General features: G+C 46.2%; 1 protein-coding gene across 1 annotated transcript in view; it reads right to left on the bottom strand.

Moving 5' to 3' along the window:
- Positions 1–22212, bottom strand: part of myo16 (myosin XVI) — a 773985-nt gene that overhangs the window by 272877 nt on the left and 478896 nt on the right. Inside the window, exons 15-17 of the mRNA XM_067986709.1 lie at positions 13601–13718; positions 12518–12665; positions 10671–10782 (exon numbers count right to left, since the gene is read on the bottom strand). Coding sequence (XP_067842810.1) covers positions 10671–10782; positions 12518–12665; positions 13601–13718 — 378 coding nt within the window. The remainder of the gene's footprint in view (positions 1–10670; positions 10783–12517; positions 12666–13600; positions 13719–22212) is intronic.

Below are 22212 nucleotides of genomic sequence, written 5' to 3'. Positions count from 1 at the left end.
TGAGGTATCTTTCTACTGTAACTTCCCTCGCGTGTACTGAAGTGTTCCCCATTTTATTAGAGTGTTAAGATTGTTGTGTTGTATTTCCTCTCTTGAATAAAGCTCAAAGTTTCTTGCACCAAAACCAGTTGTCTGCTGCACTTTGTCACAACCCCCAAATAAGTCCAAGGTCTAGAACCCAGGGAGTGGGAGCGATTCGGACCGCTCAGAAGTCAGAGGTGAAGCTGACACACACTACCACCCCCTACACTCATCCAAATGCTTCTTGAATGTTGTGAGGGTTCCTGCCTCCGCAACCCTTTCAGGCAGTGAGTTCCAGACTTCAACCACCCTCTGGGTGAAAAAGTTCTTTCTCAAATCCCCTCTAAACCTCCCGCCTTTTACCTTGAATCTATGTCCCCTTGTTATAGAACCCTCAACGAAGGGAAAAAGCTCCTTAGTATCCATCCTATCTGTGCCCCTCATAATTTTGTACACCTCAATCATGTCCCCCCTCAGCCTCCTCTGCTCCAAGGAAAACAAACCCAATCTTCCCAGTCTCTCTTCACAGCTGAAGCGCTCCAGCCCTGGTAACATCCTGGTGAATCTCCTCTGCACCCTCTCTAAAGCGATCACATCCTTCCTGTAGTGTGGCGACCAGAACTGCACACAGTACTCCAGCTGTGGCCTAACCAGTGTTTTATACAGCTCCATCATAACCTCCTTGCTCTTATATTCTATGCCTCGGCTAATAAAGGCAAGTATCCCATATGCCTTCTTTACCACCTTATCTACCTGTTCCGCCGCCTTCAGGGATCTGTGAACTTGCACACCAAGATCCCTCTGACCCTCTGTCTTGCCTAGGGTCCTCCCATTCATTGTGTATTCCCTTGCCTTGTTAGTCCCTCCAAAGTGCATCACCTCGCACTTTTCCGGGTTAAATTCCATTTGCCACTGTTCCGCCCATCTGACCAACCCATCTATATCGTCCTGCAGACTGAGGCTATCCTCCTCGCTATTTACCACCCTACCAATTTTTGTATCATCAGCGAACTTACTGATCATACCTTTCACATTCATATCCAAGTCATTCGACCATCACCCTCTGCCTTCTGCCCATGTAGGAGCACAGTGTTCCTGAAAATGTGTCGTCACTTGATCTGACTGTCACAAGCACCAGCTCAGATATTGACATCATGCAGACTTTAGAGGCTAGGTTAGAGGAGGGATCTGCATGTGGTGACTCACCGGGTACGTGCGCAGGAGCTAGAGCAGGGGGATTGGACTCCACAGGTGCCAGCTCGCTGGAGGGTGAGGTCACATATTAGTCCTGCTGCAGAGGACTTAGATGCTTACTTCGAGGGCCAGGCTACTGAGGAAGGCTGATGGGAATATACCGAAAAATGCTTGGTGTACTGGGCAGCCTGCTAGACAGCTTGCACACAATGTCGTTGAGCACGGAAGAGTCCAGCTCCAACTTGTTTCAAGGCTTTGCGCAGAACATGTACCAAGTGGTCAGCTCCATCAGCATCATGATGGAGTGTCTTATGACAACTCTGACAGACTGCTGCCATGAAAGCTCAGACAGCTGCCATCATTGTTGAAAGGGCTTTCAGGGCATCACATCACTCCTGCAATCTGTTCTCCAGTAGAACCCGAGGAGTGCTGAGGCACCAGCCCATGAGTGTGGCCTTGGCTCCATGGGAGAGCATTTGCAGTCCTCTCTCAGGATGACTGCATGCCTGCTCCCCCACCAGACACTCCACCAATGGTCCCAAATAGAAGCTGTGTCCTGAAAGAAGTGCAGGACCCTAATTTAAATATATTACCTTCGACTTAGAATGCTGCCAGCTTGCACTCCTGCCACCAGCACTACCAATATGGCCTGGACTACAGAACATCTAATTAACACCTGGCCAGTAATCTTCTTACTGTTGACTAACAGTTAACTGCCAACTGACATATGGCTACACAATTTAAAATCTAAGCTTAACTTTCAGTTCAATAAAAAGTACAATTCCTGTAGTACTTATCTTCATCTTCTCTCCTACTCACCATGGAATTCCTTACTCTCATTCTGTTCCCCCCTCACTCCGTGATGTGCTCTGACATACACACATGCAATTATTGCTCAACTGATTCGCATGAACCTGTCAGCAGGAAACTGCATTTGTATCTGCTAGGAATCACTGGATACACATTCCAGACATTGGCAATGGATACACTGTTAGCTTGTTTAGCTGGGTTTTACAGAGGGTCTTAAAGAAGGAAAGTGAGGTGGAGAGGTGTCGAGGTCTAGAGAGGTAATTACAGAGCGTAGGGCCGAGACAGCTGAAAGCAAGGCCACCAATGATGGGGTGAAAGGAGTGGAGGATGCACAAGAGGTCAGTGTTGGAGGAACACAGAGTTCTTGGAAAGTTGTAGTAATGCTGGAGAAGTTACAGAGATAGGGAGGGGTGAGGCCATGAAAGGATTTAAACACAAGGATGAAAATTTTAAATTTGAGGCATTGGGGGACTGGGAGCTAGTGAGCTCAAGGGTGACGGGTGACCAGGACTTGGTGCAGGATAGGATACGAGCAGCAGAGTTTTGGATGAGCTGGTTTGTGCAGGGTGGAGGATGGGAGACCGGCCTCGTCAAGTCTGGAGGTGACAAAGACATGGATGAAGGTTTTAACAGCAGATGGACTGAGGTAAGGGCAGAGACAGGTGATGTTATGTAGGAGGAAGTAGGTGGTCTTTGTGACGGAGGGAATATGGATTGGAAGCTCAGCTCGTGGTTGAATAGAACACTGAAGTTGCAAATGGCCTGGTTCAAACTGCAACATTGGCTAGGGAGAGGTGGAATTGGTGGCAGGGTTATGGAGTTTGTTACATGGGCTGAAGAAAATGGCATTGACCTTCCCAATGTTTAACTGGAGGATCTTATGGCTCATCCAAATATGGATGTCGGCCGAGGATTCTGACAACACAAAGGCAGTAGACGAGTCGAGAGAGATGGTTAGGAGGTAAAGCTGTGTGTCGTTAGTGTGCATGTCGAACTTGACCCATGTCTTCGGATGATGTTGCTAAGGGGCGTCATATAGATGAGGAAGAGGAGGGGGCCAGCATAGTTCCTTGGAGCACGCCAGAGGCAAAGGTGAGGGGGCGGGTAGAGAAACTATTGCTGAAGGTGCTTTGGCTATGATTAGATAGTAAGAGTGGAACCAAGTGAGGGCAGTCCCACCGAGCTGGACAGTGGAGGAGAGGCACTGGAGGAGAATGATGTGGTCAACTGTGTCATTGGCTGCAGAAAGGTCGAGAAGCATGAGGAGAGATAGTGCACCATGGTCACTGTCACAGAGGATGTCATTTGTGAATTTGATTAGGCCTGCTTCAGTGCTGTGGCAGGGATGGAAACACAATCAAGAAATAATCTGTACATGATTAAGAGAAATGTCATCTCCACTGTATACTAAATAGACAGCCACCAGTCACAAGGCACTAATCTCATTAATTGCAAGAATGAAGCTTGAGTGATTTAGAAATATAAATCTATAATGTTTGTAATATATACAATGTGGTATTAGTGATGAATTGTAATTGAGTGCATAAATAATCTGCACTAGTCATTTACACCAGCTTTAAACATTTATGTCATTCATGTGCTTGCCCTTTGTTATATAATTAATAAGAAATAGAATGAATGAATATCTGAAACATACAGAACATATGAATAATAAAGATAATTCTATTGTCAAAGATAATTCCAGGGGTCTACTGTAGACCACTGGATCAAAATGAAAATAAGGACAGGCCACTCTATGAAGAGATAATAAAGATATACACAAACTGAAAGATCATTCTGATGGTGGATGCTATCGAATTGAATATAAACTGGAAGTACCCAAGGCTCTCGATATAAATGCAATATATGGCTGTCTTCTGACCCAGCAACTGACTCAGATAGCACTCTGGGAATGGAGCTAGTGGCACCCCTAGAGGTCCATGAACAGCAAATAAGATGAATGCCCAGTTAATCTGTTTTTGGTGGTGTTGGTTGAGGGAAGAATGCTGGCCAAGACACAGGGAGAACTTCCTACCCTTCTTTGAATAGTGCCATTGGATCGTTTACATCCTCCTCAACAGGCAGACAGGACCTCAGATTAATGTCTCAACCAACAGGTGACATCTCCAACAATGAAGCGCCAGTGAAGGTTATATGCCCATCTTGAAGCTCGTTGAATCCACAACCTCTGATTCAGAGGCAAGAATGCTGCCTACTAATCCAAGCTGACACTAAGAAACATGGGCCTAAATAGATCAATAATAATCTTTGGCTTATAAATCTGAAGGTATCATGCTGAAGCAATATTATACTCTGGTCACACCTTGAATACTGTTGAGTTCTGGTCACTGAGCCACAAGGAATAAAATCCCAGGCCCCAAGTTTAAAGGGGAGCGGGCACTATGCACGCGAGCCCCCAAGCAAGTGATCCTAACGGCCAGGCCTCATTTCCATAAATGTTCCCGGAATCCCGATTGAACCCGGCCGGATCTGCCACCTGGCCTGTGGGCGCGAGTAGGCATTTGGCAGCAGAAGGCTGCAGCCAGGAACCCGGGGGTAGGTTCTCGGCAGTCGGCGGGGGGGTTCTGGACGCGATCGAGAGAGTCTCTGGCCACAATCAGGGGGGAGGGAGGGTTCTAGCCGCGATAGGGGGAGGGGGGCTTGACGTGATGGGGGGAGGGTGGGAGCTCTGGCCAAAGGAGATCCAAGGCTTCCTTGTAAGGCCTGGAGGAGTGCAAGGAACAACTACAACAATAACAACAACTTGCATTTATCTAGCGCCCTTAACGTAGTAAAATGTCCCAAGGCGCTTCACATTAGTATTATCAAACAAAACTTGATACCGAGCTACATAAGGAGATATTATGACAGGTGGTCACAGAGGCAGGTTTTAAAGAGCGTCTTAAAGGAGGAGAGAGAGGTGCAGAGGAAGAAAGGTTTAGGGAGGGAATTCCAGAGCTTAGGACCTAGGCAACTGAAGGCACAGCCGCCAATGGCAGAGCGATTAAAATCAGGGATGTGCAAAAGGCCAGAATTGAAGGAGTGGAGAGATTTCGGAGGGGTGCGAGGCTGGAGGAGATTACAGAGATAGGGAAGGGCAAGGCCATGGAGGGATTTGAAAACAAGGATGAGAACTTTAAAATCGAGGCGTTGCCAGACCGGGAGCCAATGTAGGTCAGCGAGCACAGGGGTGATGGGGATTTGGTGCGAGTTAGGATGCGGGCAGCAAAGCTCTGGATGAGCTCAAGTTTATGGAGGGTGGACGATGGGAGGCCAGCCAGGAGAGCGTTGGAATAGTTAAGTCTAGAGGTAACAAAGGCATGGGTGAGGGTTTCAGCAGCAGATGAGCTGAGGCAGGGGCGGAGGCGGGCGATGTTACGGAGTTAGAAGTAGGCAGTCTTGGTGATGGAGCGGATATGGGGCTGGAAGATTGTGAATGGTCTGGTTAAGCCTCAGAGAGTGACCAGGGAGAGGGATAGATTGATTGAGAAGAGATTGAGTAGAATGGGCTTATACTCTCTGGAGTTTAGAAGAATGAGAGGTGATCTCATTGAAACATACAAGATTCCGAGAGGACTTGACAGGTTAGATGCTGAGAGGTTGTTTCCCCTGGCTGGAGAGTCGATAACTGGAGGGGGACATAGTCTCAGGATAAGGGGTCGGCCATTTAAGGCTAAGATGAGGAGGAATTTCTTCACTCAGAGGGTTGTGAATCTTTGGAATTCTCTACCACAGAGGTCTGTGGCTGCTGAGTCATTGAACATGTTCAAGGCTGAGATAGATGGATTTTTGGACTTTAGGGGAATCAAGGGGTATGGAATCAGGCGGGAAAGTGGAGTTGAGGTCAAAGATCAACCATGATCTTATTGAATGGCGGAGCAGGCTTGAGGAGCCATATGGCCTACTCTTGCTCCTATTTCTTATGTTCTTATGTTCTTATAGATTTGGTGGCTAGGAAATGGAGCTTGTGGCGTGACCGAAAACAATGGCTTCGGTCTTCCCAATATTTCATTGGAGGAAATTTCTGCTTATCCAGTACTGGATGCTGGACAAGCAGCGTACCAAATCAAAGGCAGTGAAGGAGTCAAGAGAGGTGGTGATGAGGTAGAGCTGCGTGTCATTAGCATAGATGTGTAACCTGACGTTGTGTTTTCGGGTGATATCGCCGAGGGGCAGCATGTAAATGAAAAGTAGGAGAGGGCCAAGAATAGATCCTCGGGGTACGCCAGAGGTAATGGTGCAGGAGCAGGGAGAGAAACCATTGCAGGTGATTCTCTGGTTATGACTGGATAGATAGAAATGGAACCAGGCGAAGGCAGTCCCACCCAGCTGGATGATGGAGGTGAGGCGTTGGAGGGGGATGGTGTTGTCAGCTGTGTCAAAGGTGGCAGATAGTCGAGAAGGATGAGGAAGGATAGTTCACCATGGTCACAGTCACATAGGATGTCATTTGTGACTATGGTAAGGGCCGTTTCAGTGCTGTGGCAGGGGTAGAAACCTGATTGGAGGGATTCAAGCATGGAGTTACGGAAAAGATGGGCACGGATTTTGGAGGCAACATGTTCGAGACTTTGAAGAGGAAAGGGAGGTTGGAGATGGGGCGGTAGTTTGCAAGGACAGAGGGGTCAAGGGTGGATTTTTTGAGGAGGGTGTGATGACGGCAGATTTGAAGGAGAGGGGGACAGTACCTGAGGAGAGAGAACAGTTAAACAATATCAGATAAAATGGGGGCCAGGAAGGGAAGTTGGATTGTCAGCAGTTTGGTGGGAATAGGGTCTAGGGAGCAGGAGGTGGGTCTCATGGACAAAATGAGCTCGCAGAGGGCATGAGGGGAGATAGGAGAGAATCTAGAGAAAGATGCAAGTTCAGGGCTAGGGCATGGGGGAACCTTAGGGGAAGTTTGGCTTGGTGGGCTAGGGGTAGGGAGAGAAGCAGCAGAGGCAGCTGAACAGATGGGGCCCGATATTACCATGGCGGCAGGGGGGTAGATTGGGCGCGTGGGTAATGCGCCCGGTGAAATCAGTCAGCTCCGCACGCAATCGCAGGCTGATTGGATCCACTTACCTGTTCTTCCGGGTTCCCCGCTGCTAAGCTGCGCAGCGGGCGGGCTGCGCATGCGCAGTAAGGTCTGTCAGTTAGAGGAGCCCTATTTAAAGGGGCAGTCCTCCACTGACTGATGCTGCAAGAAATAGGAAAAATTACAGCATGGAGCAGCCCAGGGGGAAGGCTGCTCCCAGGTTTAATGATGCCTCACTCCAGGTATCATTGGATGGGGTGAGGAGGAGGGGGAGGACAGAGATCTTCCCCCCGGCGGGTGGGAGGAAGCGGCCTGCCTCTGCCACCAAGAAGGCCTGGCTCGAGGTGGCAGAGGAGGTCACCTGCACCACCAACATATCGCCCACTTGCTTACAGTGCAGGAGGCGCTGCAATGACCTAAGTAGGTCAGCAAAAGTGAGTACACTTACTCATTCCCCTACACTCCATCTGCCACATCACTGCCCCCACCCCACATCTCCTTCTGCACTGCCAACACTATTCTGTCACATCACGCCTCACACCCACTCAAACCTCATCCTCATCTTACCTGCACTGACTCACCTCGTCAGTACTCATCCCGCCACTACCACTCAACCCAATCCTCATACAATCTCATGGCTCTATCTCATACTCACCCTCTCATGCATCTCTTTCACAGTCAGCCTCACTCAACCTGCCACTACCTGTGCTGCAGCCACAGGGCATGCATCACATATGTGCAGTAGGCAGCGTAAGGCAAATATGTCATGAGCATGAAGGGGATGCACAAGGGTGTTTGAGGGTTTGTCATGGTTTTTACTGATATTTAATTTCTGATCAACTCACATTACATATTATATTGGCACCACTACTGCCACGTCTTTGCGAATCTTGTCTGGTTTGTGCAATAATGCCCTTTCCTGAGGATCACAATGAAGACCCACAACTGATGCCACCCATTGTGTCACTGCAGAGTGGGTGTAGGTGTATTTGCAGAGCTCTTTTGTGCAGACGACTGAGAGACGTTGGCGATGTCCCCGGTGGCACCCTGGAAGGATGTGGAGGAGAAGTTGTTGAGGGCAGTGGTGACTTTGACAGCGACAGGTAAGAAGATGGTGCTCGGGCCAGCCAGGAGCAGCTCGGCATGAAGGAGGCTGCAGATGTCCACGACTACATGTAGAGTGACTCTGAGCCTCCGTATGCACTGCTGCTCAGAGAGGTCCAGGAAGCTGAGCCTTGGTCTGTGGACCCTGTGGCGAGGGTAGTGCCCTCTGCAACGCATCTCTCTCTGCGGTTGCCCTCCCTCCTGCTGTACAGGTGGATGTGTCACAGCACTGTGTTGTGGAGCTCCACGTGTCAGAGGTGGACGGCGTGGCCGGCGAGGCTGGTGAGGCTGGTGATGCTGTTCGCCCTCCGAGGAGGTCATGACTGCAGCTACGGCGGCCCCCATCCGGAAGATGTACATTTGATGGGGTCCGCAAGGTAGATAAATGTGTCTGGACCCCGGGGTAAGTGTGCAAGTTGGTGAATTTTGTTGTTAGGAGGAGGTTGGTGGAGGCCAAACTTTGTCCAAAGTGACAGAGTGGCCTCCTGCAATGAGTGAGGGTCTCCCCCCCCCACCTGTCAAATGGACCTTTGCAGCTGCCACAGGCTGATGGCTGCAACACGTCCATTTGAACTGGGAGTGTTTCCCCCAGTACGGGAAACAATCTCAGTCATTTGCAAAATCCCATCCCTGCTAAAATAACAGGTAAATCAGGTCTGTAAACAACCTGAAGTACCTGTTTAAGTACTTTAAGTGGCACCCCACCGGCTTTAATTGCCGGCGGGAGTCCCACATGCGGGGGCTGCTCGCGCATGTGAGCGCGTCAGTGGGGAACCCGGAAACGGGGCGGTTGGAGCCGGGCTCCTTACCCGCCCCGGGAATCCCCGATTTTCACAGCCCCCCCCCGCCACGAACGCACCCGAGCTAATAGTGTGGTAACTCCATGAATACTTGTGTGGTTAGTTAGATGTCAAAGAGCCGATCTTTCTCTCAGTGCTGTCTGGAAGTAATTAGCATGGAGTGCACTGCAAGTGCTGACATCTTCAGCATCTGAACTTTCTGTTGGACCTCATTATAGTGAAGGAGTGCACCAAGAACACTCTTTGAATGTATACTTGGGCACAGCAAACCCAGAGGAGTTAAAGACAGCGTCAACCTTAAAGGTGCAGAGGGCAATGGAAATCCCAGGAGAAAACTTTCAAAGTGACAGTTTATGGGAGCAAAATTTTTATCTTGAAACTTTCTGAGGAACAACAGTAAATTTTTTAAATTCATTTACGTCTGCTGGAGGTTGCAAATTGGCCTCGGTGGTCTTTATCTTTATTTAAATGTGCAGTTCCCCTGTGAATGAGCCATATAGAAAAAGGGGGGAAGGGGGGGGGTGGGACGGTACTGAACATGGTCTGTAGCACTAAGTTAAAAAGAATGACAGCTTCTGCAACAAGCACTGAAGAGGCAAAACCAATTTTTATTCAAATAGTCAAAAATGAAGAACTTTCTTGACAATACCAGCCTATACCTTAAAACACATATACAGCAGCTCTGAAAACTGTAGCTCTCGGTTTTTATGGGGACAGTCTGCTCCTGAAATGCACTTGGTGCTATTAGAGGAAATCTGTGAGCAGAGCCAATTTATTTGCAGTTAATTTATATTGATACGCCCTCATCAAGTACAGTCAGGTGCAGATACCACATAAGCCGTAGAGGAAGTTCAGCTGCAGGACTGTTAGGAGCAGAATGGTAGCAAAAGATTAACATTATTTTTTTCCTTTGCATTAGGCCTGGTTTTTTTTTGGGTGCTATTAAGGAACAGGGCAGAGATCGTCTGCAACTGCAGTATTTAAAGTCCTGCAGCAGCTTAAAGGGCAGGCCTGTTGTTCTTATTAATTTGGAATTCACAAAACTTACGGCAAAAAACAATAGGGGCAATTTTAACCTCGCCCGTCCAGCGGTAACCAGGATGAGCGTGCAATTAAACTCATCCATAGGACTCACCCGCCAATGTCCCACTCTCTTCCTGTAGGCTACAATTTTAACCTTCTCTTCTGAGCGGGCGAGAAGGACCCCTGGTGGAAACAGGCCTTCTATAAATATGTTGATCGGTTTCTGATGAAGTCATCGGGGCCTGACTGCTATTTTAACCACGGGTGTGACGGTGGAAGCGGTTGTGGCTTTCCCATCAGGTCAACCTAACGGGAAGAGGAGCCGAGGCCAGTAGAGGCCAAAGAGATAAATTCTGGCCCCTGCCTCCCAGATTCTGCTCCAATTATGGTCCCAAAGCTGCAGAAAATTGTATCTATAACATGCAGAAAAGTAAGGTAATAATTAGTTTGAATTACAATCAAAAATGATAATGAGAGAGCAAGACTTCAAAAGTTGCATCGCTGATGACTCGATCTGCCAATACCAGCTTTAACTCGTTCCTTTGAGTTGACAAAACAGTGTGGTTGGATTGAAAACAGGAAAATGGTTTGCTGATCTCCTGCATTAATCCAAGAACCATCCTGAAATTATAGATTATATTGTGTTTTCAAAATACCTGAGGATGTATAATGACAGTTCAGAATTTTTTAACACATCTTACCAGACTGTTGAAACCCAAGGTTCTTAAGGCTTGCTTTAGGGCAAGAAACTTGTCTCTGTTTCGAGCTGTCTCAGCCGCTGTCACCTCCTCCTGTGCATTCTGGTTCATATACCTGTGCCAAACGGAACAGTAGACCACACCACTTAAATCGGACTCTTAAATAACGCACCGTCAACTGATGCTTTGCTGCTGACTCTCTTGTGCTCACTTTAACACAATACATGTAGTACGTGAGAGTGTAGTATTCTTGATGGAAGACTGCTCCCCCAACTGGCCAGTTCAAATTAATTTCAGCAGCAGAAACATCAGAAAGGATTTTTCTGCCCTGCGTTTTTGATACATTTTCTGGTTTACATGCTTTTAAGCTGAATTGGACTTGTCAGGTCTGTAGAACTGGTCCCCATCTCAGTGAGGTGCAATGTGCACAGTAACAGTGCACTCAATTTATTACATAGGGATACACTGATGGGAGCAAGATACCTTAGGAGGAGAATGTTGGGATAAGTTTACGGATAGTATGGTACCAATGCTGAGTCTCGCCGATGGGAGCATGGATCCAAGAATCGGCCGCAGAGGTCAGTATACCTCATTAGCGGTAGAACCGATTTTCTGGTTCATAATTTCAACGGCAAAAAAATCTTGAGTGATGTGCATTGGGTCTGCTGATCTCCAAACCAGATTCTACGATCCACTCGCCCGTTGAGCAAAACTCTGTGCCAGTAGCAGAGTCTCCAAAAATTTACCATTACATTTTCCTCCTAACTTATCTGTTACCAACAGTGTGTTCATGTGCATTAGATTCCGGGCGCTGTTACTGTAGGCCCTGTATCTGTCTGTGCATCCTTTACTGAACCAGCAGCAGAGTCTTCAAATATTTTCCAGTTATTATCATATATATCTGGCTGTGTACAGGTTTCACTCTTGCCCTCTCATATCAGGGCCAATTTTCCTGGACCCCCTCTGCCCAGGCACAAAACAGAAGCAGCGCATTTGAACAGGCCTGGTGAATTCCCAAGCCCTGGTAGGGCCTGGTGCTGGCAGTAGGGCCTGAAAATTCAGGAGCAGCCTCAAGTTTGAAAGACCTTCTCTGCTCTGGGTGATTGGGTGATAAGCAGCCAGAGGTCAAGATTGAAGTGCAAACTTTTGGAATGGAGTGAAACAGAAGTGAGGCTCACCTTACTGTCTTCCTGGGGCCCCTGAGGACCTTCCAATCAATGGGGGCTTGGGGGCAAGCCACTACCCCTATATTTGGGGTGCCCAGCAAGAATTGTAAACTGAAATAGTGGTAAAAGGCCCCCTCCCACTTCATTTATATTGGTCCTGGCCTGCACCTGCAGAGATTGCCGGCCAGGCTATGCCTCCACAGGAACGCACCGGCAATCTTGGGGCAGCGTTAAAGGTACATTCGGGTCTCTGCCTCTTTTTCCCAGCCCTTGCACCCGTAGAATTCTCATTCCTGACACTTGGGCCAGGAAAATCAGCCTCCTCAAGTCTTGCATATAGCATGCACTTTCTGTAAGTCGAAGAATAGAATCATACAGCACAGGAGGACTTTTGGCCCATCGTGGCTGTGCCAGCTCTTGGAAAGAACTATCCAATTAGTCCCACTCACCTGCTCTTTGCTATAGGTCTGCATTTTTTTTTCTTTTCAAGTATATATACAATTCCCTTATTCCTGTCACACTTTCCCCCATCAGATAACACACTTATTGTAATGAACAGTGCATCCTCTGGATGAGCAACACAATAAGAGGTCCGCTGGTATATATGGTGTACACAAACACACACATGTGAAAATTACTTCTGTGATCTCAGTCTATTCAGAGAGAATACACTATAGCACATACCTGTGTGCAGAAAGATTGCTGAGGTAGAAAGCACACTTCTCCTCAGTTGACAGGCCATCAATCATCAGGTAGAAAATATTAAAATTGCACTGGTTAGGTGGTCGAGAGACAAGACGAGACTTCTCTAAACAGTAGGTATAAACTCTGGCTGGAAGAAGAATCATTTGTTAATTTATCTGAACCCTTTGTAACATCTTTCAACAAGGTTTTATTAACCATGGATTCATATCATTAGCTTATAATTATACAAGCTTGTCTTGTTGTAGTGATGTAGTCCTTCTTTAATTTACATGACTTTTTTTTGTTTTAATGAGTTTTATATAAAATTATCCACTATGATTTTCTCTGACTGCAAAAGAAGGGCACATTCCACACTCCCAATGGCACTCAAAGTGAATAATGGCCCTTCAACCCACTAGTTTTAATGGATGGAAAATTACCTTGTGGTCTTGAAGTGGAGGGAAGAAAGGAGAAGAGAGAGAGGAGAGAATAAGGAGATGAGACATCGAACAGAGGAGAGAGAGGATGGAGTGAGAGGAAAGAGAGAGAGAGAGAGATGTAGAGGTTAGTTCTGTCCATGGTCCTTACATTCTATTTCGGTTACCTGGGAGTTAAGAGAAAATTTGTATGGCGCTTATTTGAAATGAGATCAGAACTTCAAATTTGGCTTGATGATAGTTTGAGTTTCATTCCCTACTACAGATACTTTCAGGAACAGAGCTGCATCAGCAAAACCAACATCTGGTCCTAAAGTGTTTTATAAAGGTACTGATAGCCTCATTCTCCAGCAAATCCTCTGCCAATATAGCATTGTGAATCAGAACTCTGTATAATGGGGTCCCACATCTCTGAGGCTGAATTCAAATCAAAACGCCAAACAAATTTTGAATGGTCACTGCTGGCTGGTGCCAATTTGAACCAGGTATTTTGGAACTATCTGAACCTAGACGTTATGAATGGTCAGAAAATGGGGAAGAACATGCCCTCAAATTTCTGATCTGCGCTCCCGATGGGGGAAGCTCTGCTCCAGGAGTGCAATATTATAAAATCCATAAAGGTAAGTGGTTTCAAAAAAAGCCTTACCTCCAGTTAAAGTCCTCTTTTTTTCACTGAACTGCAATCCTAGGTACTTTATATACCGACTGGAAGTTTCATTCAGTGTTGTTTTTGCATGGCCAAAAGATTCCAGCACACAGCTGACCTAAAAGGAAAGTCCTCATCAATACATGAAGTAACACAAGAACTGTCATATAAACTTTACATTCCTTGTTACCAAGTGACTGACATGAAAACTTATTTCATTATGTGTGAATTAATCTATTCTTACCTACAATATCATGTCTTTGTAATTTTTCATTAATAGGAGTAGGCCATTCAGCCCCTCGAGCCTATTCCACCATTCAATTAGATCATGGCTGATCTGTACCTTAACACCATCTACCCTCCTTGTTTCCGTAACCCTTAATATCCTTGCCTAACAAAAATCTATCAATGCCCTCAACTTCTTCGCCTCCGGGTCATTTCAGGGTGCCAACGGGGCCATCGCTGGGGTCTCTCAGTCGTCTGCACACAAGCGTATAAGGCAGGTCACCGATGGCTTGTTTCGCAGGGTCTCGCACTACGTCAACTTCACCACGGACGATCTAAGGCAGATGGAGAGGGCAATGAGATTCCATGCCGTGGCCAACTTCCCACGGGTGCAGGGTGTAATCAATTGCACCCATAGCAATAGGAGCACCTCCACACGAGCCAGGACTGTTCATCAACAGGAAGGGTTATCACTCCATCAACACTCAGCTCGTTTGCGACCACCGCAAGAGATTCCTTCACATGTGCGCCAGATACCCTGGCAGCTGCCACGATTCCTTCATCCTCCGAGAGTCCAACATCCCACCCCACTTCCACGCACCAAACACCCGTAAGGGCTGGCTCCTCGGGGATAAGGGATATTCCCTGCACACGTGGCTCATGACACCTCTGAGGAACACCACCACCGAGCAACAGCGTCGATATAACGACAACTGCATCATTACTAGGACTACAATTGATCATGCTATAGGGCTGCACAAGATGCACTTCAGGTGCCTTGATCGTTCTGGGGGAGCGTTTCACTACGCACCAGACAGAGTGGAACGCATTATAGTCCCGATATTGGGGCTCCCTGCTAGTGCGTGCAACCAGGTAGCGCTGGCTGCATGCACTAGCAGGGAGCCCCAATATCGGGAGAGGCTAGCACCACTTAAAGCCAGTGCAGAATGAGTTGGGGGGTGGAGGCGGTGATGTGGAAGACGTAGTGTAGGAGAATGAGTAAGTGTACTCACTTTGGATGACCTAGTAAGGTCATTGAAGCACTTCCTGCACTGGATCCAGGTGCGGGAGACGTTGCTGCTGCTGGTGACCTCCTCTGCAACCTCGAGCCAGGCCTTCTTGGTGGCAGAGGCAGGCCACTTCCTCCCGTCCGCCGGGTAGAAGACATCCCTCCTCCTCCTCCTCATCCCATCCAGTAGCACCTGGAGTGAGGCATCACTAAATCTAGGAGCAGCTTTTCTCCTGTGTTGCTCCAATGTTTGTTCCAGGACCAGCCATGGGAGAACTGCCCCTTTAAGTAGGGCTCCTCCAGCTGACAGCCTGTGATGCGGGTGCGCAATCCGCCCGCTGCGCAGCTTTCGGACGGCAAACCCGGAAGCCACGTTAAGTGGCTCCAATTAACCCGTGATCGTATGGAGAACGGAGAGATTTTATTGGGCGGGTTATCCACGCGGCCAATCGCCCCCCCCCCACCCCCCTACTGCCTTCCCGCCTCCCCGCTAATATCGGGGCCATTATGTCTATTTCCTCACAGCTGGGCTCTAATGAACACTGTCTTACATCTACACCACTTGTAGAATACCGTACAACAAATCAGAGTCTTGTAAACCAGTCCCACCTTGTTTGGCACCACACAGTAAACTCGGTAAGGCTCCGTTCCCAGTGCAGAGCTTTGCTCGATGGGAGCACCATTAGGAAAATCGGGCACAGAGGTCAGTGTTCTGACATTGCAGCATTCCTGATTTTACGATCTACACTCCCATTAAGTGAGACTTCACTCTGAGAGTAGAGTCTTGCAGAATTGAGCATTAGAAAGGTAGGATTGTCTTCAAGAATTCGTTGTTGCTTTTTCCTGGTCCAGTTGTTGCTTTCACTCTTTTGACCATTCGAATGGTACCAGTGATTTTGATGTTCGTTCCAGTTGGCATGGAAGGCTTCACACCTCATTTTTTCCCCTCTGTCAGACCTGGTACTGCATCTTTGCTCAATTATATTATTCTGTTAAAATTTTGCCTATCGCATCTTGCATCTTGATCAGTCTAAGTCATCCAAAGCAAGCTGTATACCCTCTGTTATTTCACTACAAAGCTACTAAAGTTGTCCTTACCAAAAAGAAGCAAGAACTACCATTATCCTGCCCCTTCAGTAGCTGCTCCATCTGTTCCCTCATAGACGTTCTAAAGAGAAAGCTGTCTTCTTACAACTTTGGTTTCAATATTCTTGATAAAGAACCTCCCTCCATTGCTCACCTCTATTCTACAATAATGGCTGACATTGTTTTAACCCCATCAAGTCTGGTAGATCTTCCATTCTTTGGACTCCAGGAAGATCTCCATTGCTGATGGTACCTCTCGCACGATTCTCTAGATGTGTGTCTCAGAATACCTATCCCGTGCCATCACTTCAACCTCTCTTACATTTGGTTCATCTTTCCTTCTCTTTGAAAATTTGCACATTAATTTTATCCCTAAGAAATATAGGGGGTTAAATAGGTTAACCCCCAAAAATGGGCGTAGGGATCGCGGTGCACAATTAACCTGTGCCCAGTTGTTGAGATGCAGGTAACACACAACATTCGTGCTGCCTGGTGATTTCAATGATTGCTGCATTCAGCCAGTCAACAGCACAAGTAGCGCTGGCTGCACGCACTGGCAGGGAGCCCCGATATCGGGAGAGGCTAGCACCACTTAAAGGCAGCCTGCACCTCTTAAAGGGGAGGTGCACTGTGGCTGCAGGAATTGGTAAGTCAATTGTGAAGTGACAGAATCAATCCACAATACAGTGAAGAATTCTGATGATAGGAACTATTAAATTTTTAATGACCAACAGTTTGGCAGCTCAAAGTATGTGGGACTCTTATACTTTCAAAATATAAGATAAGGGTCTGAATGGAGATCAGAAATTGCACAAGTAAAACACAGATGCAGGTCTCATCCTTATATTTAAAAACTGTTGTTGCATTTTAAAATCATAGAATCATAGAAAGGTTACAGTACAGAAGAATGTCATTCAGCCCATCGAGTCCGCGCCAGCGTGTATTGAATAAAGGTTTCTCAAGACTACATCCCACATCCTCCAATCTGCACAGCAGACCCGGCCAATCTGCCGATCTGAGTTTGTTCTGGGCCTGCAAGACAGGGTGCACCAAGGTTCTCGGATGATGCACTAGAGGCCTTGGTGGAAGAGGGGGACAGAAGGAGGAGCATCCTATATCCGCAGGGAGGCAAGACGTCCTCCAGGAATATGCTCACGAGGCAGTGGAAGGTAGTGGCGGACGAGGTCAATGCCAAGAGCCGAGGTCAATGCCAGGAGCCATGGCCAATGCCATGAACTTGGATGCCGTGCAGAAAGAAGTTCAATGATTTGATACGAAGTGGTCAAGGTGAGTGAGTTCAACTTTCAAGTGGCATAACCTACCAAATGCACCACTAGCTGCATCCACTGCTTCACGCACTACACCCCCCATCACCTATGTACCAACAAACTCTTTCAATCAGTACACACCTCTTTCAATCAGATGCTTCATCTCACCCTCACACATTGCCACTGTTGCAAGCCGCACTCCCACAACTCACAGGTCACACACACTGGCAGCTATTCAACCATGATAGGCACATCACCCAAACATCTTGCAGGACACTCACCGACACATTTGCCGCTTTCTTGCAGGAGAAGGTAACACATAACAGGAGGCAGCAAGTGGCAGTGGCTCCATGGACCATGAACCTGATGTCCTCAGTATTCCTGTTCCACCCCTGCCACTTTGCCAGTGCCCTTGCTGTTGCTTGTCAGTTAGCCAGCCCACTCCCTGTAGAGTATTGAAACTTTATTCAAGTATAGGAAACCTCCAAAAACAGGTACAAATGCATCAGCAGCCAAAACAAACAATCCAGCAACTAACCAGTAATTCCTGCATGATCCCTTTAAATAGCATTGTTGGGGGGGGGGGTTTCTCCACGCCGTTTAAGACCTATTCAGCTCTGCAAGGTTAAGACGGTACGCTGGCTGGAGCATGGAATTCCAAAATAGCAGTGGTCCCTTTAAATCAGCATTGCACACTGATTAATATTATAATCTCCCTACTCTACATGCTGCCGGCGTTTGCAAGGTGCACGTGTGAAAACGCATTTACAAAGATGGCGTCCTGCGCACATCATGCTGGAAGTGTGCGCGTGCATCTCGGACTCCATTTTCGGGGCTTAAGTGTTTGTGTAGTGCCTGCAAAACAGGTGTACACAGTCCAATTTCACCCCATGATCTCTCTTACTCTTCCAGCTACTGTTGTCTTGCCATTACATTGATACTTTGTAAAGTTATGGAAGCAGCTGTTAACTCTTAAATTATCACATTACCTTGAGAGTTCAGGCTTAATCCATGGTGACCAGTATGGTTTTCATCATGGCCGTTCCATTGATGATCTTGTTGCCCATTTTATACATAATATCCCATTTTATACACATATACCTAAGGATCTCTGTTTTTGAGCACTTTGAAACATTTATCAATGCGGTGGATCCTTGTAAAGCCTATAACAGGATATGACACCATGCACTTCTGTAACATAGCCTTGCAACACAGCCACATTCATGGTTATCCAATTTCTTCTCAATTTCATAGTTAATAACTCATTATATGACTCATTTTCCACTAAGTCAGGGGATCCCGAGGGCACTCTCCTCTCTCCCTGGCCAGTCTGTGCTGCACTCCCCCCGTCCCACCAAGGCCAATATATCCTTCCTGAGGCGCAGCGCCCAGCACTGAAGGCAGTACTCCAGATGGAGTCGAACCAGATCTCTGTGTAGCTGTAACATAACTTCCACCCATTTGTATTCCAGCCCTCTTGAGATAAAGGCCAACATTCCATTAGCCTTTAATTATTTTTTGGAGCTGTCCACTAGCTTTTAGTGATTTCTGTACTGGGACCCCTAAATCTCTCTGCTCATGCATAGTTCCTAGCTTCTCACCATTTAGAAAATACTCTGATCTATCTTTCTTAGGTCCAAAGTGGATGAACTCAGATTTCCTCAGGGAATCAATTCCACAAATAATCATCTATCCAGTTAAAATTAGGAAGTTTAACTCCAATACAAAAGAACTTAACCAGAAATTAAATACTGTTGAAAGTGATTACTCATAAAGTTTTAGATAGAATGTGTCTCTGAAGTGCAAGATTGTATAAATGCAGAGATTAGACAAGCGTTTAAGAAAGGCATAGTGGTCTTAATGGGGGACTTTAACCTTCACATAGATTGGGAAAAGCAGACTAGCAACTGTCAGAAAGATAGTGAATTTCTTGAGTGTGTCCGGGATAGTTTTCTACAGCAGTATGTCCTAGAGGCAACAAGGGGGCAAGCCATACTAGATTTAGTCATGAGTAATGAACCAGATTTAGTTAATGGCTTAACTGTACGCAAACATCTATCCAATAGCGATCATAAAATGATCGAGTTCAATGTAGTGTTTGAAAGGAAAAAAAGTGAATCAGCTGCTAAGATTCTAGACTTGGGTAAGGCCGACTTCAACGGGATGAGACAGAGACTGTCCACAGTAAACTGGGCAAATCTGTTAATGGGTAAAATGACTGATGATCAGTGGGAAATGTTTAAAGAAACATTTAACGTGATACAGAATCGGTTTATACCCCTGAGGGGCAAGAACGCAACTTGCCAAAATATACAGCCATGGGCAACTAAAGAGGTAAGGGACAGTATAAGACATAAGGAAAGGGCATACAAAAAGTCAAAAAATGGCACAGATCCTGGCGGATGGGAAAGATACAAAGATCAACAAAGGGTCATAAAACAGAGAGTAAGAGCTACAAAAAGAGAGTATGAAAAGAAACTTGCAAGGGATATCAAAACCAATACGAAGAACTTTTATGGTTACATTAGGAAAAAGAGGGTGGTCAGGAGCATTGTTGGCCCCTTAAAAACTGAAAGCGGGGATATTGTCATTGACAATGGGGAAATGGCGGACATGTTGAACAATTACTTTGAGTCAGTATTTACAATAGAAAAAGGATAGCATGCCGGAAATCCCAAGAAAACTAATATTGAATCGGGGACAGGGACTCGATAAAATTAACATAAGTAAAGCAACAGTAATGAAGAAAATAATAGCACTAAAAAGTGACAAATCCCCAGGACCAGATGGTTTCCATCCCAGGGTTTTAAAGGAAGTAGGTGAGCAGATTGCAGATGCCCTAACTATAATCTTTCGAAGTTCTCTAGATTCAGGAACTGTCCCTCTGGATTGGAAAATTGCACATGTCACTCCGCTTTTTAGGAAAGGAGAGGGAAACCAGGGAATTATAGACCAGTTAGTCTAACATCTGTTTTGGGGAAAATACTGGAGTCTATAATTAAGGATAGGTGACTGAACACCTTGAGAATTTTCAGTTAATCAGAGAGAGCCAGCATGGATTTGTGAAAGATTGGTCATGCCAGACAAACCTGACTGAATTTTTTGAAGAGGTGACTAAAGTAGTGGGCAGGGGAATGTCAATGGATGTTATTTATATGGACTTCCAGAAGGCATTTGATAAGGTCCCACATAAGAGACTGTTAGCTAAGATGGAAACCCATGGAATCGAGGGAAAAGTACGGACTTGGTTAGGAAATTGGCTGAGCGAAAGGCGACAGAGAGTAGGGATAATGGGAAGGTACTCACATTGGCAGGATGTGACAATTGGAGTCCCGCAGGGATCTGTCTTGGGGCCTCAATTAATCACAATATTTATTAACGAATTAGATGAAGGCATAGAAAGTCTCATATCTAAGTTTGCCGATGACACAAAGATTGGTAGCATTGTAAGCAGTGTAGATGAAAACATAAAATCACAAAGCGATATTGATAGATTAGGTGAATGGGCAAAACTGTGGCAGATGGAATTCAATATAAACAAATGTGAGGTGATCCACTTTTGACCAAAAAAGGATAGAACAGGGTACTTTCTAAATGGTAAAACGTTAAAAGCAGTGTATGTCCAAAGGGACTTAGGGGTTCAGGTACATAGATCATTGAAGTGTCATGAACAGGTACAGAAAATAATCAATAAGGCTAATGGAATGCTGGCCTTTATATCTAGAGGACTAGAGTACAAGGGGGCAGAAGTTATGCTGCAGCTATACAAAACCCTGGTTAGACCGCACCTGGAGTACTATGAGCAGTTCTTGGCACCGCACCTTCGGAAGGACATATTGGCTTGGAGGGAGTGCAGCGTAGGTTTACTAGAATGATACCCGGACTTCAAGGGTTAAGTTACAAGGAGAGATTACACAAATGAGGGTGGCATTCTCTCAAGTTTAGAAGGTTAAGGGGTGATCTGATCGAAGTTTATAAGCTATTAAGGGGAACAGATTGGGTAGATAGAGAGAAACTATTTCCGCTGGTTGGGGATTCTAGGAGTAGGGGGCACAGTCTAAAAATTAGAGCCAGACCTTTCAGGAGCGAGATTAGAAAACATTTCTACACACAAAGGGTGGTAGAAGTTTGGAACTCTCTTCCGCAAACGGCAATTGATACTAGCTCAATTGCTAAATAGATAGCTTTTTGGCAACCAAAGGTAGTAAGGGATATGGGCCAAAGGCGGGTATATGGAGTTAGATCACAGATCAGCCATGATCTTATCAAATGGCGGAGCAGGCACGAATGGCCTACTCCTGTTCCCATGTTCCTATGTTCCTAGTGTGGAGTTGGGTGGAGAGTGGAGGTTACTAGTTCTATTTAATCATGCAAGGGCAAAAACACAAGGATTAGAATTCACTGGCTTCCTAGGGTAAATTTTCTGAATGTGTGCTTGTGCTCTAATCATGGAGCCTTGCCCACCAACCGTGCATTTTTGGGAAGTCACAATCGCTGTTTGAAATACTCAAGAATCAGCAAAAGGTATATCTCAGTATATTTAGTTTTAAATAAATAAATTAGTCCTCCATTGAGAGAAAGGCATTTTTTTCTACAGTGGAATATGCACAACCTAATAATTGTCAGAATCAGACATGTTGATATTACTTCTTTAGTTGTGTATTCCAAATTTAACGGGGTAAATTTCTTCTTCACAGCCTGGGCAGTAATCTGTTAGACCCGTTCACCCATTGTCGAAGCCGCCCGAGTGGAATAAAAATCAGGTTGGTTCTACAATAGGCGGGTGATCCTCTCCGCCAGATTACCGCCCAGGCAATGAAGATGAAAATTTATTCCAATGTGTCATGACCAATAGCAGTGGAGGACAGGACATGACATAGCACAAATATGCTTATATCGCTAATTCCAAATCAAATGCATTTTTTCTGTGACACACTTAAAACAGAATGAAACCCTCATTTGAGTCTTTTGGGTTATCTTCTACAAGTTTCAAAGTGTCAGCTTGGATTGGTTCGTAGCACCCT

Source organism: Heptranchias perlo, chromosome 6 (assembly GCF_035084215.1).
Source record: "Heptranchias perlo isolate sHepPer1 chromosome 6, sHepPer1.hap1, whole genome shotgun sequence".
Classification (NCBI taxonomy): domain Eukaryota; kingdom Metazoa; phylum Chordata; class Chondrichthyes; order Hexanchiformes; family Hexanchidae; genus Heptranchias; species Heptranchias perlo.
This window is presented reverse-complemented; position numbering and strand designations above follow the sequence as displayed.